At 36.0% G+C, this 14,273-nt stretch overlaps 2 protein-coding genes across 2 annotated transcripts in view; both read right to left on the minus strand.

Annotated features, from left to right (window-relative positions):
* BBS7 (Bardet-Biedl syndrome 7) overlaps nt 1-7,882 on the minus strand; it is a 31,639-nt gene extending 23,757 nt beyond the window's left edge. The window contains exons 1-2 of the mRNA XM_083367742.1: nt 7,603-7,882; nt 2,320-2,385 (exon numbers count right to left, since the gene is read on the minus strand). Of these exons, the coding sequence (XP_083223868.1) occupies nt 2,320-2,385; nt 7,603-7,638 (102 nt within the window). The 5' untranslated portion in view covers nt 7,639-7,882. The remainder of the gene's footprint in view (nt 1-2,319; nt 2,386-7,602) is intronic.
* A 3,370-nt stretch (nt 7,883-11,252) lies between these two features.
* The window catches only part of TRPC3 (transient receptor potential cation channel subfamily C member 3), a gene marked incomplete at its 5' end in the record, with an annotated part of 50,067 nt that continues 47,046 nt past the window's right edge, over nt 11,253-14,273 (minus strand). The window contains 2 exons of the mRNA XM_083366986.1: nt 11,253-11,742; nt 13,878-13,953. Of these exons, the coding sequence (XP_083223112.1) occupies nt 11,600-11,742; nt 13,878-13,953 (219 nt within the window). The 3' untranslated portion in view covers nt 11,253-11,599. The remainder of the gene's footprint in view (nt 11,743-13,877; nt 13,954-14,273) is intronic.

Below are 14,273 nucleotides of genomic sequence, written 5' to 3' on the forward strand. Positions count from 1 at the left end.
TGGCAAGAACGTAAATAGATGTGTATCCTGAACATCAGATTTTGTGAGGAATTGTGATAAAGAGAATTGGGGTCATTAGGCCTACTTATGAGCATTAAAATGGAATAGACTCAAATAGCTAAGATGCGTACTTTGAATATGAATTGAGATAAAGAAAATTTTAGCCATTAAAAATTTAGAAGTATTAATAATTAAATTTGAATATTGATTTGTTCATAATGGTTATGTAAAGGTGATTTAGATATATATAAGCTAAAGAAAATTAAAGAATGTAATAAATGTGTTTTATGTAGCATTAAGAATAAAAATTACTAGCTTAAATACAAGATAGTAGATACAAAGAGGAGAGAGGAAGTATTAAACATTGTAATAAAAGAAATTTTGGTTACTAATTTAAGATATTTGGAAATCATTAGAAAATAAGATTATACTGTATTAATAATTTGTTGTTGTAAATGGCAAGAACATAAATAGATAAGACATGCATCTTGAACATCAGATTTTGTGAGGAATTGTGATAAAGGGAATTGGGGTCATGTATAATTTGGAAATGAACAATATTAAACGTTAAATCTAAATATTAATGGTAAATCAAAATTGGGAAAAAGTCATTAGGTTGTTGATTGTCTAAAAGATTGAGTGTTAATATAAATAAGATATATATAAACTAAAAACTATTGATAAAATATAAGAAAGTTGCTTCTATGTGATTATTAGAATAAAAATTGTGTTAATTCAAATATGAGACAGTGCATATTAAGAGGAAAAGAGAGGAAATATTTACTGTATTAGGTTGAGATTTGTACCAATCATATTTGTATGTAATTGGATTATTGTAACTCAGTCACCACATTGCTTTTCGATTATGTAGTTGTAATATTAGAAAACCAATAAAATTTATTTTAAAAAATTAAAGGGGGGTATGGTTTTACTTTTTACATGTTGCTGCTTGTGTGTGGAGGGAATACACCCAGCTTCTTCGGAAACCTGGACAGCTGCCATGGACACAAGCTGGTTTGGAGAGATCTTTGGTGACAGGTGAAGGGAAAATTTTCTGGTTATATTAGCATTTAGAGGGGGTTTTTTTTGGTTTTGCCATATTTTATTCCTGTTATCCAAAGAACAGTTACTTCTACCATCTCGGGGATGAAGGTCAGAGCATTCTCTGTAAGTAGTGATAAACCCCGTAAGCCAGCCAAGGTCATGATTATCACCGCAATAATAAAGGAATAAATGTCATTGGTCACCAAATAACAGAAAGCATTTTGTTACAAAAATAAAGGGGAGAATGAAGGGTTCTGGAACAAAGGGAAATTATTATTATTTATTTGTTTGCGGTCACAGACCAAAGTACAAGTACAACAAAAGAAAAACATGGAGAAAGTAAAAACATAGACAACTGGACACCAGAAGCCTTGGCTGAGGGGGACTACAACATTCTCCTCTAATAGTTACAGCTCTCAAAAAAAATTTAGAGACCTGAGAAGTAATATATGAGAAGCCATCCCCTAAACAATATAAGACCAAATTACTAGCATTGGGACCAGAAGGGTCTATTTTAAGGAGAGAGAGTAATTTAGTTCTGCCTGCGTTATACATAGGTCAGTATAAAAAGACATGCTCCACAGTTTCAACCTCAGCCCTATCACAGGGACATAATCGGGAGCCTCTTAAATCGCCCGTCGAGTAGTGCTGAGGGCAAGACATTGAAACAGGCTAGAGAGAAGACTCTCCTATACTTGGGGATAGTTAGAGTATAGAAGCATGAAGCCATCCTCAGTCCATAATAAAGAGAAATTGTTTAGTCTAACTGTTCTTTCTTGATTTTTGTAATCGGCTTTTTCACCAGAGAGATTTCATGCAAGTGTGGGAAACATGTACATGGATGGGATATACTGAAAGAGGGAATAAGGGAGTGTACAGGAATGATTGATGTCTTTCTTATGATGTAATGGCTCTGTTGTCTGATTTTCATTGGCTAACAAAGTTTATAAAGCAATGCTGCCAACTTTCTAATGCATGGCACTTCTGGACGTAACTCTGCCAGCATTTCAGATTGTGAGCCACCCAGCTGCTTAATTTGATCAAATAAAGTGCTGCTTGATCAAGAAATCTCCGTTTGGGTTATCTGATTAGATTGATATGGTATCTCAAGTTCAAGTAGGGGGCTGGGACTTTACATTTCTATTTTTCTTTTTAAGTAAAAAGTATAATTTTTAAGTCTGATCTTTATCACATACAATTATTTTAATAAATATACTTCTATATAGCCTTGAGCTCCTGAACAAAGTATAGAATATGAATCAAATAAATAAATACCTTCTGTGTAGCTTTGTGTCTTGATGCAGGGAGCAACTTCATGGCTTTCTGAGATATCACACCCACCTAGTTGCAAATAAAAAATGTTAGTATTTATATTTGACTCACCCTTTTAAAATCAATTTTTATCAGAATGTCAGTTCGCTATAGTTAAAGAGAAAAACAAATATTTAATTATTAAAATGCATGCCTCCCAAAATGATATTGGCTTTCCAACATATCATTAGTGATAGAAGTAAATGAAAGGTCTTCAAAAATGTTAATATCGAAAGAGAAATTTAAAACTGAATATACTGCAGTGGAAATTTACTAGGTGAATGGAGAAGATGAGAACCAGGAAAGGAGAGCACAAAGAAAGGATGTAAGTGAAACACATAGGCAAAAATTAGCTGGGTCTTAAGAGTGGGAAAGGAAAAAGACAAGCTATAAAAACATCGGTAAGAGAAGATAACTAGCAAAACAGGAAAGAACCTATTTTTTTTCAAAGAGGTCACAAAAAGGGGGCCAAAACCCAGGCAACTGAGCATGTGCAATTAGTTGATTAATATTAACTGGCACACCTTGCATAAATTATCTCTTAATTTTAATGTACATGGGATGTATGATTTAGGATGGAGCAGGAAATATGTAGAAGGCAGTCGGAAAGAGTGTAACCTCATAGTACCTCAGCCAATGGGGAAAGAGGAGGGATGTGCGGCAGGGGCCAGGGATGTGCGGCAGGGGCCAGGGATGTATAAAAATGGGAATATTTTGGGTTGAAACTTTGGAGAGAACCAAGCTTTGATAGCTTCTCTCCCCACTTATTGCAATAAACGAAACAAAAGGCCTCCACTGTGTCTTGGCTGGTTATTGGTCAGGCGAGCTTGCCTCTGGTCACAAAGGAAAGTAGCCAGGAGCGCATAACAATTAAGTTTGCATGAATATGCTTTTGCTTTCTTTTTATATGTATACAGGCAGTCCTCAACTTAAAACTATTCATTTAGTGACCATTTGAGTTAAAATGGCACTGAAAACATGTGACTTATGATTGTCTTTCAACACTTATGACTTTGCACAATCCTGGTCACATGATCAAAATTTGGAGTCTTGGCAACTGGCATTTATTTATGACAGTTGTAGTGTCCCAAGGTCATGTGATCACCTTTTGCAAACTTCTGGCAAGCAAAGTTAATGGGGAAGCCAGATTCACTTAACAACCGTGTTACTAACTTAACAACTGCAGTGATACACTTAACAACCATGGCAAGAAAAGTCGTAAAATGGGAAAAACTTACTTAACAATTGCCTTATTTAGCAACAGAAATTCTGGTCCCAATTGTGATCGTACGTTGAGGGATACCTGTATATGATACTAGGTAGAAGAGTAAGAGATTATGATTCAGTTGCATGGGTGCTAAGTAGAAATTTTTTTCTTCCACTTAAGTTGTGTCTGATTTTCATCAGCTGACTGGATAAGTCCCTGCAGTTTTCTCACCAAGGTTTTTCACAAGTGGTTTGCCATTGCCCCTTTTCCAAGTCTGAGAGAAAGTGATTGGCCCAAAGTCATCTAATTGACTTTGTGACTAAGATAGAATTAGAACTCAAGGTATCCCAGTTTTTAGCTTGATGCCTTAACCGCTACAACAAACTGGGTCTCTCTCTTTACCCATTTTAATTTCAAAATATCCAGTCTCAAAAAATTTTACCTTGGAAATATTGCAAACTCAAAACTCTTAAATCTTCAAAGCAGTGAGTTCAACATGATTTGCACATATTAAAGTAAGCCTCCCTCAAAATAATGGAACTTAATGGCAATTAGGCACAAATCTTTGGATTTGCTTGCTCAAAGAGCAAGTGGCAACCATGGCTAACTCTATTTAGTGCACCAACTCCAGGTGACATAACACCATAAATACAAATTACAATACCCTAACAAAAAATTATCAACTACGACAAAAAGGCCAGCCAAATTTTGAGGTAGATCATGCCACAAGTCAGACACCACATCTGAAAAAATATGCATTGTTTCAAGGAAGAGGGCATTGTTTCAAGGAAGAGACCCGAAGAGCGCCTATTCTACTGGAACATGTGGAATACAACTGAACAGAAATAAACCAAAAAATAAACTAGTCCTATGTGCTAAAGAGCTTTACAAACACCTTGAATCCCACTGTAAGCATGTACACTCATGTAGAAGTGTTAAATGGACACCCTTGTAAGTACTCATTCTGATACATTTTGCACCAATTGCAGCCTCTAGGTAATTTTCAAAGGCAGCCCCATGTAATATGCATTTGCAGTAATCAAATTGTGAGATGCTAAGGCATGAGTGACCACACGCATTGCCTCCTATTTCAGCAATGATCATCATTAGCACACTAGAGTTAGCCACAGCTATCACTTGGTCCTTGAGCAGGAGTTGCAGATCCAAGAGGACCCTAACCCTTTATTGTGAATTGGGCTTGTGAGGAAACTTAAGGAACAGGAAACAGGCCAAAAAAGGAGTTAAGAATAAAGTATAGAAACACTGAAATATGAAGCTGTATTGAATCTTTTAGATAAAGGTCCTTTGTAAGAAGATACACGGGGGATACCAGATCTGAGTTGCAGAAATATGGACAACCAAGAGATGGCAGGAAAAAGGTCTTTATCTTATTATTACTGGTCATCTAAACCAGGGCTTTTCAACCAGTGGTATGCATACCACTGGTGGTGCTTTGGGACCTGGCAGGTGGTACGTGACCGTCCTAGACAAGTGTAGTGGGGGAGGGGAATGAACTGAAGCGGTGGCAGTGCCGCACAAGCCTAAGGAAGAGACAGCTGGATCTGCAGGGCTGTTGGGGCTCAGGAAAAGTTCCAGGATCAGCACCAGGCTCCAGATAATTGGCACTTCCAAGAGCTGTGCGTAACTGGAGGTCCACCAAAGAGAAAAATGAGGGGGGAGAAAGGAAAGGATATAAAAGGAGGTTTTGGCAGGAAAGAGAAAGAGAAAAAAAGACAACAGGGAAAAGAGAAGGGGATGGAAAAAGAGAGATGGAGAAGCGCAGCCTTGAGAGGAATCAGCTGGAGGTGCACCAAAGAAAAGGAGGAGGGAGGGAGAGAAAAGAGGATATAAAAGGAGGTTTTGGCGGGAGAGGGAAAAAAAGACAACGAGGAAAAAAAGGGGATGGAGAAGAATCTGTGGAAGAAGAGCCCAGCAGGCAGGGAGTGTTGAAAGAAAAATCTTCATTAGGATCCAGTCCAAGCCGGGAATAAAAAAAATGGAGATTGCTTCAGAAATAAGGTTGTAGTTTATTGAAGAGCAGAGCCAGACAGAAATGAGGCTCTGGGAAAGCTGACCACATGTTGCTGGGAGTGGTGGGTTTTTATACTTTCTTGGGCTTCTGTGTTTGGAGTTGTTCTTGTGGCATGAGCTTTGACCTGAGGTTCAGTGTGCTTTTCTGGTATTCTAATTGGTGGTGGGTTAATCCTATTATGTCCCAAAGGTCATATCCTGCTTCCATGGGGCTGATGACTAGGTCCTATGTTGGATTTTTTTGGTGTGAGGGGTTGTTGTTTCTAGGGATATTTGTCTTTCTAATCCCGTCAGCTTTAAGCTTCCTGGCTCCAGTCTTTCTGACAGGATTATTACATCTGCATTTCTACAGACCTGGTTTCTGCTTGGGGCAGAGAGACTTGGGAGGGGGGGAGGTCCTGCCTAAGATTTTCCATTATTCCTTTGGAGAAATATAATATTCTGCCTTTTTAATATTCCCCAAAATATTTCTTTCTCTGGGGGTGAGTGCTGTCCTCTTACAGAAGGAACAAGAGGAGAGGGAGAAAGGAAGAAGGGCCGACCAGCAAGCTGACCACCAAAGTAGTGGTGCATATTAATAAATATGGATAAATTCATCAAACATTTGTCAGTGCAGAGGGAAAGTGATTCAGCAAAGGAACCACTACCAAAGAAATTAAAACCAGTACTTTCCCCCCTTTTTTACGGTTTGCATCATTTTATTAGATTATAGAATATAATACAAAAATACAAAAGCAAATAATAGGACACAGTGGGGAAGAAGAAGGGGAAAAAGTGAGAGGGAAAAAGGGGAAAAGAAAAGGCATTGACGTCTGACTTTCTCTGTTGCAGTAGAAGGAAGCACTGGCATCGAACTTCAACTTTTTATTTTTCCATAATAGTATAAATTAGCCATTTCTATATCTAATCAGTAAAACCCCAACCCCCCCTTTTTTAAAAAAAAGTCATCAGGTTTTTGACACCTTGCTAAGCACTGGTGGTACTCGAATACTGTCATGTCCTAAAAGTGATACAATCTGTGAAAAGGTTGAAAAGCCCACATCTAGACTTCTGCAGCCCAGATCTTTTAGCCCGTGATAAACAGGGATACAAAACCCCATATTTTTCTGTATTCCTGGTATACCTCTGTGAACCCAGATTCTAAAAATAAAAAATTAAATGTATTTGTTTAATACATGGGATTTGTGTCAAGACATCAGTATCCCAAGCAAGTAAAGTACTGGATTGAAGCCAGGGTATCCCTGAGATCAAAGCAGAATGTGTGTGTGTGTCTGTGTGTCTGTTTGTGTGTGTCTGTGTGTGTATAGATGCATTCCTGGATGCATAAGCTATGCCTTCTTCACTTTGCATTATGCTCGTTTCCCAATGTTTTAATTAGAAAAGTTAAAAATAATTAAAATTAATCACTTATCTCTCAAATTAGCATTCTTGGAAATTATCCTCAAAGCTTCCTTACTAATAAAAAAAACTCCAACGATGGAAGTTTTAACTAACAAAAAGATAAAAGGTAACTGTACAGGTTGTAGATTACTTTAACACCCCCAAAATTGCTAGAGTCATATTCGCATCTCCTTATTTTTTTTCTCCACTGGATTGATTATATTAGACAAACTATTCGCAAAAGAATTCTCTTCCTGCAACTGATTGGTAAAATTGCTACTTCCCAAGCAGGAATTTTCAAAATGGTGCCATCTAGGTCAGGGGTAGGCAACCTCGGCTCTTTTATGACTCATGGACTTCAACTCCCAGAATTCCTGAGTCAGCCAAGCTGACTCAGGAATTCTGGGAGATGAAGTCCATGAGTCATAAAAGAGCCGAGGTTGCCTACCCCTGATCTAGGTCAATCCCTTTGTAGGGCTTTTTGCGGGAAGGCTACCATAGACGTATGAATAGGGGTGGTCCGCAGTAATAACTGCATAAAGAAAGAAGACTAAAAACGATGCTTCCGGGGGAAGGGGCACAAAACAGCCGACACTCGCTGTCACAGGCATCGCGTCCGCTCGCTGTACCTGCAGGTAATCCATCCGGTTCAGACTCAGTTCCATGGCAATGGGCAATGGGCAAGTTACCAAAGCTGGCTTCGGCTTCCTCTTTCCAGTTCTCCGCGGGCATCAGTATAGCGAAAGCTTATGGCCTAAACTATCTCCAGACCTCTCGTTACTATGGCGACGAGGCAGATTTGCGTAAACCCGACAGTGCCCTGGTTTTTAATTGGAGGTGGTGCGCTCTTGGGCAGTACGCTTCGCTTTAAACGCGCCTGGTGATTGAAGAAGGAGCTGTCACTCAAGTAAAGAAAACAAAAACCCGCAGCTCGGGATAAAAACTCAAGAGCATCTGAAATCCCCAGGAAGAGGGGAAGTTACTCATGAGGGCGGAGTTTTGGATTTAGCACGAGAACAAGGGTGGGGAGGGGAATTGTAGGGCTGAAATCCACACATTTCAAAGCTGTCAGGTTTGAGAAACACCGGTTTATTTAGACGAACGCATTTTATTACTGCATAAACTTTCCATTCGAGTCGTGTGTTCAGGCGGGCGCCACCCCTAGCTTACTGAAACGTGTTGTATATGGTTAGCCAAGAACCGTGGTTTACTCAGTTAATTTACGGGCTTACACAATTCACTACAATATAACAAGTGGATATAACACGTTTGTCAGTGGTCGCGCGGGGCAAAATAATCACTGCAGCATTATCTTTTAGTTGCAGGTACATAGAGAAAAATGTGAACAGATTTTAAATGGTAACATGCACCAAAAAAATTGTGACAAGTTGAATTTTGAGTAGAAGTAAGGTGACCATAAACGCTACGATTAGTGAATACATTCAGTGCAATTTGTATCTGTTAAAACTTAAGATTCATGTGATTCCAAAATGGCTTAGCCTTAGATCAGTAAATAACAGTATTGGATTACATAAATTAGAATATTGTAATCACCTCTTAACAGGTAGCAGTAGAGAGATATGGGAGGCCATTTACCGGTAGCTCTTACTTCTCACAGCTCTTCCTTAGCAGCAAGTATGTGATATTTTGCTTCCAAAGATCTTACATAGTTAGCTTGTGTGACCTGCACTTGTGTGACCTGCATTCAATGACTGCATTGAATAAATTATTAGAAGTTCATCACTGGAAGTAGATTATGCAAACACAGCTAACAGAACATTCAGTGATGTCTGAAGTTCATTGCTTTCTTCTTTTCTAATCCTTTTTTCCTTGGGTGATGCACATTAATCTTCATATAGTAAGCCTTTTGGGTAGAGGTCATTTGAATATTATTCATTTTATATTGGCCATTAAGAACTTTTTCAGCTAAATGTCAGAACAAAAATTAATAAACTAGCACAGATAAACAGAGATATAGAATCATTTCTTTTTAAATAATCAGTTCAGATCAAGCTATTTTATACTCTACGTTTGAATTTTACATGGTACTGAAAAAGTATCCCAGAAATGAAAGTTGAAAACAGAATTGGGGCAAATGCTGTAGATAATTTGGAGGTTTGGATGTAAATAAAATTCCAAAAGCAATCTGCATTCCATATATTTTTAGTTTATTTTTTTTCCAGATAGCGGCAGCCTTAAGTGCAGCAGCCTTCCTATCTCATTCCTTTAGATCAAATTCAGGTATAAACCTTCTTTGGCCTGTTGTTTTTATAGCACTTCACTTCATCCTCCTTTTTAAAGCTCACATTTCTCCAGATCTTTTGCTTATTTTAGTCTTATTTTAAATATTTTTTATAATCTCTTTCAGAGAAAGAGAAAGCAGACCAAGGTTGCAATTGTAAAATTGAATGCAATTTCTAGCTTTAAAACAAATCATTACCACTATAAAATCCTACACTATGTCACTGTATAACTTTCCACTTTACTAGTACAGATAGTTAATTTTGGCTTACTCTTCTTCCTCTAATCTTGCCAATCTTTACCTCTTCATTAAAATAACCACTATTCATGAACTATGAACCCTTCTGAGGAATTATAGCTAGACAAATATAGGTAGTCCTTGACTTACAGCAGTTCATTAATGACTGTTCAAAGTTACAGCTGCACTGAAAAAAACAATTTATGACCTTTTTTCACTTGACTGTTGCAACATTCCCATAGTCGTGTGATCAAAATTTGGATGCTTGGCAACTGGTTCATATTTAAGATGGTTGCAGTGTCCCAGTGTCATCTGATCACCTTTTACAACTTCTTACAAGCAAAGTCAATGGGAAAGCCAGATTCACTTACAACCCTGTTACTAACTTAACAACTTTAGTGATTCACTTAATGACTGGCAAGGTTGTAAAATGGGACAAATGTTTCACTTAACAACATAAATTTTGGGCTCAATTGTGGTCATAAGTCGAGGTCTACCTGTACAAAGACATTTATTAAAATCTAAATATTGTCTTAACTATATTCAGGAAAAGTCTCCAAAACAATTCCTTAAAAAAATTTTAAAGTCATTTACAGCCTAATAGTGATATATTAATACATATGCTTGCACAGTTAGTAAAGATTAACTATTGCTTGGCTTTGGAAAGGATAAATATAATGGTATATAAAATAAAACTCTGGCTTTCAAATTTGTGTAACATTTAGAATATGGAAGTGTAGCCCGTTGCTTATTTGAATGAACATGATTTCTCTTCTGTCACCTACCCCAAACCCACAGATTATAGTACAAGTACAATCTAAATCCATAAAGTATGAATATTTTATTTAACAAGTAAACATCAGAGGCATTAGAACAATGTAACAAAACTTCAGCCTTGCATAGGATCTGGGATTTTTTAAAAAAAATTACCACATGAAAATGTATGTTTTGACATTTTGCATTAACTAGAAGTAAAAAAAACAACCACAGCCTTATTTCGTATTCTTAGAGCTAATAAGATACAAAATATATGAGATAAATGTAAAAGCATTATTAATATTATAATTACTTTTTTTACTTTCACTGTTAGACATTCAGTTCTATGGCATAGCTTTGAGCTTTCTCAAAAAAAAGTAAGTAAGTGGACATGACTCAGTGAAATTTAAGCTAGAGGTATCAGATCTGGGCTGCAAACACTTAAGATTTTCAGTATCTTTTTCTTGCTATCTTGTAATCATTCAGGTTTTTCCAATTCAGAATTTTTTCCTTTCCTTCCTTGAAGTGTGTTTGATTCTCAGGGAGACTGCCTAGACAAGTCCCTGCAGTTTTCCTGGCATGGTTTTTTCAGAAGTCGTTTGCCATTACTTCCTAAGTCTCAGAGAAAGTGACTAGCCCAAGATCGCTCAACAGGTTTGGTGCCTAAAGTGGGACTAAACCTACGGTCTCCCAGTTTCTAGCCTGATGTCATTAATCACCACACCAAACTAGCTTTCACAGTAGCCCTGGCTAAGTACGTAAAACATTTTCAGTTCTGTAGTACAAACTGTTAAACGTTATGGCCTACTTCTAGATAAACATGCATAAGGTCAGACATTACAGTGGACTCATTGAAATCAGTGAAATTCAAAGCAGTTCTAGCTAATTTCAATGGATCTATTCTAGGCACAACTACTTCCTGAAACAATCCATTAATTTTAGAAAGGTTATATCTTTAAAATGATCATGCTTAACTCTTGATGATTCATTTCAAGTAATCCCTCCTAAGCTGGCTGAACTTTTGGTATTGTATCTCATAAAAATTGTTGACAGATGGGAACAGACATGCAGTACAATCTACAGTGTTATTTTTTTCATTTGCTACAAATATTCATTTTACTAATAGAAGTATTAGCCATGAAAAATTATTTAGATACAAGTGTACTGTATTAAATAAATGCAAAATATGCTTTATACCTGAAATAAACTTAAATTGTTTGCATGTAAATTCATAAAATTTTCTAAGACTGTATTTCAAATGAAGCTGTACATAAAGTCATTTAGTACTAAAAATCTACATATTTTCAAGTATGAATCACTCAGAAATATTATTGCCAATGCTTGTGCTATAGTCAAAATCCAGGTAATTATCTTGAAAATGTCATTTGGGATCATTCACATCTTGAGATATTTGGGTTGAGTTTTTCACTTAATTTATGTATGAGAATTGCCAATTCCTCTGTTGCTTGAGATTTGTCTTCCAAAAGTTCATAGCGAAGACTAGAAATATCTTGTTTAATTTCTTTTAATTCACCTATATAAAAATAAAAAAACCGTTTAACATAACTTGATAAAGTATCGATCTGCTACATTGCTTACAGTAATTCATAAGACCAAGCAATTGAAGTTCTTCAATTTATATTGATGAATCATCACATAAACAGATATTCAAAGTCATTATAACTGAAAGTTTTGAGCAAATGTGAAATCAATCAAAGATGTACTGTAACCTTCACTTTTTCCAATTTGTTTTCCAAATGAAAAGTTTCATAGTCAAGCAATGATGCTATATCTCCAGATGGAATGGGATAATTCGCCACAGCCAACTCGCTACAGCCAATTTGCCAGTGTCTACTTGCCACGGCCAATTTGCCGTGGCCAAATTGCCACAGGACAATTCACTACGGGACAATTCAGCAATTCAATTTAATTATTTCAAATAATTTAATTTTTTTTTAAAAAATTGTCATTTTGTCCCTCCTTTGGCATCCTCTCTTTAATGATTCTGTTTGACCATTTCTTTGATATTAGTGTAACTCTGGTCTCTCAGTGAGTTGTCCTGTGGTGAATTGGCCATAGAGAATTGATCATGGCAAGTTGGCTCTCCAGAATCTTTAATGACCTGCAGACATAAAAGTTATATAATGTCTCTTCTTGAGGTAAAATTCCTCAAACAAAGAAGCAAACAGATATAACCTCCTCTCCAGTTCATTATCTTAAAAACACATAAAAGTGCATTACAAAGAAAAGACACAATCCAGGCAATTTTAAGTATGTTTAAAATCTTACTAACTTCAAAGGTTTGGCATACAGTGTATTAATTTGAAATCTGTCAGTCTGCATTTTGTTTAGGCATATTAAAATGACCCTTCTTTGATTTTCTGGGACCTTTGACCCATCACATCTAAAACATCCAGTTAGGGGAGGCTTAGTGTTATTAATCAAAAACAGGTCCACTTCACAATGTGGATAACTATTGTAGAAACTAATCAAATTTACTCATTTATTTCTTCAAGGGCATTTAAATGAACCTATATAAATCAGCTATATAGTTATTTGAACTCTATATATTTTGAAGATATTCTTCACATAATAAATGTTATTAAAATATGATTTATTCAAGCTAGTCAAATCTCAGCAACATCCAATCTCTAATATAATTTTTCAGATTCGGAATTCATATGAACAAGAAGTTGTTAATTCACTATGCTGCACAGTCCTATGAATTATTTGACAAAAATCCAAATTCAAAGAACATTTTACCAAGTAAGAATTCATAATATTATTTACTTTAAAAGTAAACAGTTAGGGAACTTGGCTTGGTTTTAACTTTCAGAGTAATGTGTTATAATATGAATTATAAAACTATACTAAAAATCCTGACATTCATTTTAAGAGCATACAGTTTGAATAAAAGATCTGTAATCTTAAAACTGCACAGCACAATTAGTTTCAATTTGGGGTTTTTCTAATCCGTTCTGAATACAAAATAAATTAATAAGATATTTGAAACTGAATTTAAAGAATCCTGAGATCTTGTTTTTAATGGGGAAGGGATTCAGGTTTACCTAGGAAGAGAAACAAAAAGCTAAAAAGAACCCACTCACCTCTAAATATAAAATGTAAATTGTGTATATGTTTATGTGTTTATCAAAATATCAAGTAACTTTTTTATTTTCTGTTGTAAAACTTTTCATATCTTAAAGCAAAACATTGCCCCAGAGAGATTTAGGTCATGTATATTTTCTTTTTTTTTATCAGCTAATTTTAGAAGCAAATCCAACTCGTGGATATTTCTAAAGGTTAAGACTGCTGCGTTCTGAAGATTTAATATTTTAGTTATTTTCAAGTATTTTTATAATCTGGCCTATACAGTAGTTAAAAGATTATTTTTGTAAAAGTAATTTATCTATTCCTAGCGCAAATCATTTATTAATTTAATGAGTTTAGTTTACTAAGAAAAACGTTCTGGCTATTATTAGATACACTATTTTCTCCACTTCATTATTTTTACCCACATTTATAGTGTTAAATATCTGTTTTGAAGCTCAAAGCAGAACGAATCATTCCTCCCATAATCCAAATCTCTGGTTTCTCAGACCCCCAACACTTTTCATTTTTTTTCTTTTACATTTATATTACTGCATGAATAACTCTATAGGCTCTTACCTTCATTGACTTCATCATTTTCCTTGTCTACCTGGGCTTTCAAAACGTAACGTTTTATAAGTCTCTTCATGATTTGCTGTTGGAGGGGAAAAACTTAAATTTTTATTTATTTACTTGCCATCCTAATTTTAAATGCCTGCTCCTGATATACTGGGGAAGAAGCTAAACAAGAAAAAACAGCTTACTTTGAATGAACTACCTCCCCTGATTCAATCTCTGTATCCCTGCTAACTATTCTTACTCTTTAACAAACACATACCTAAGCAGCTCTTGTGAACAGGACTCCATAGATAGATGAATACCCCAATTCTCCCCCAAATTTCATTCAAAAGGACATGTGGGTTTGTCCACATTTGCACACATGCACATGCCCTAACACCACTAATTTTCCATGTG

Source organism: Vipera ursinii, assembly GCF_947247035.1.
Source record: "Vipera ursinii genome assembly, chromosome: 7".
Lineage (NCBI taxonomy): Eukaryota > Metazoa > Chordata > Lepidosauria > Squamata > Viperidae > Vipera > Vipera ursinii.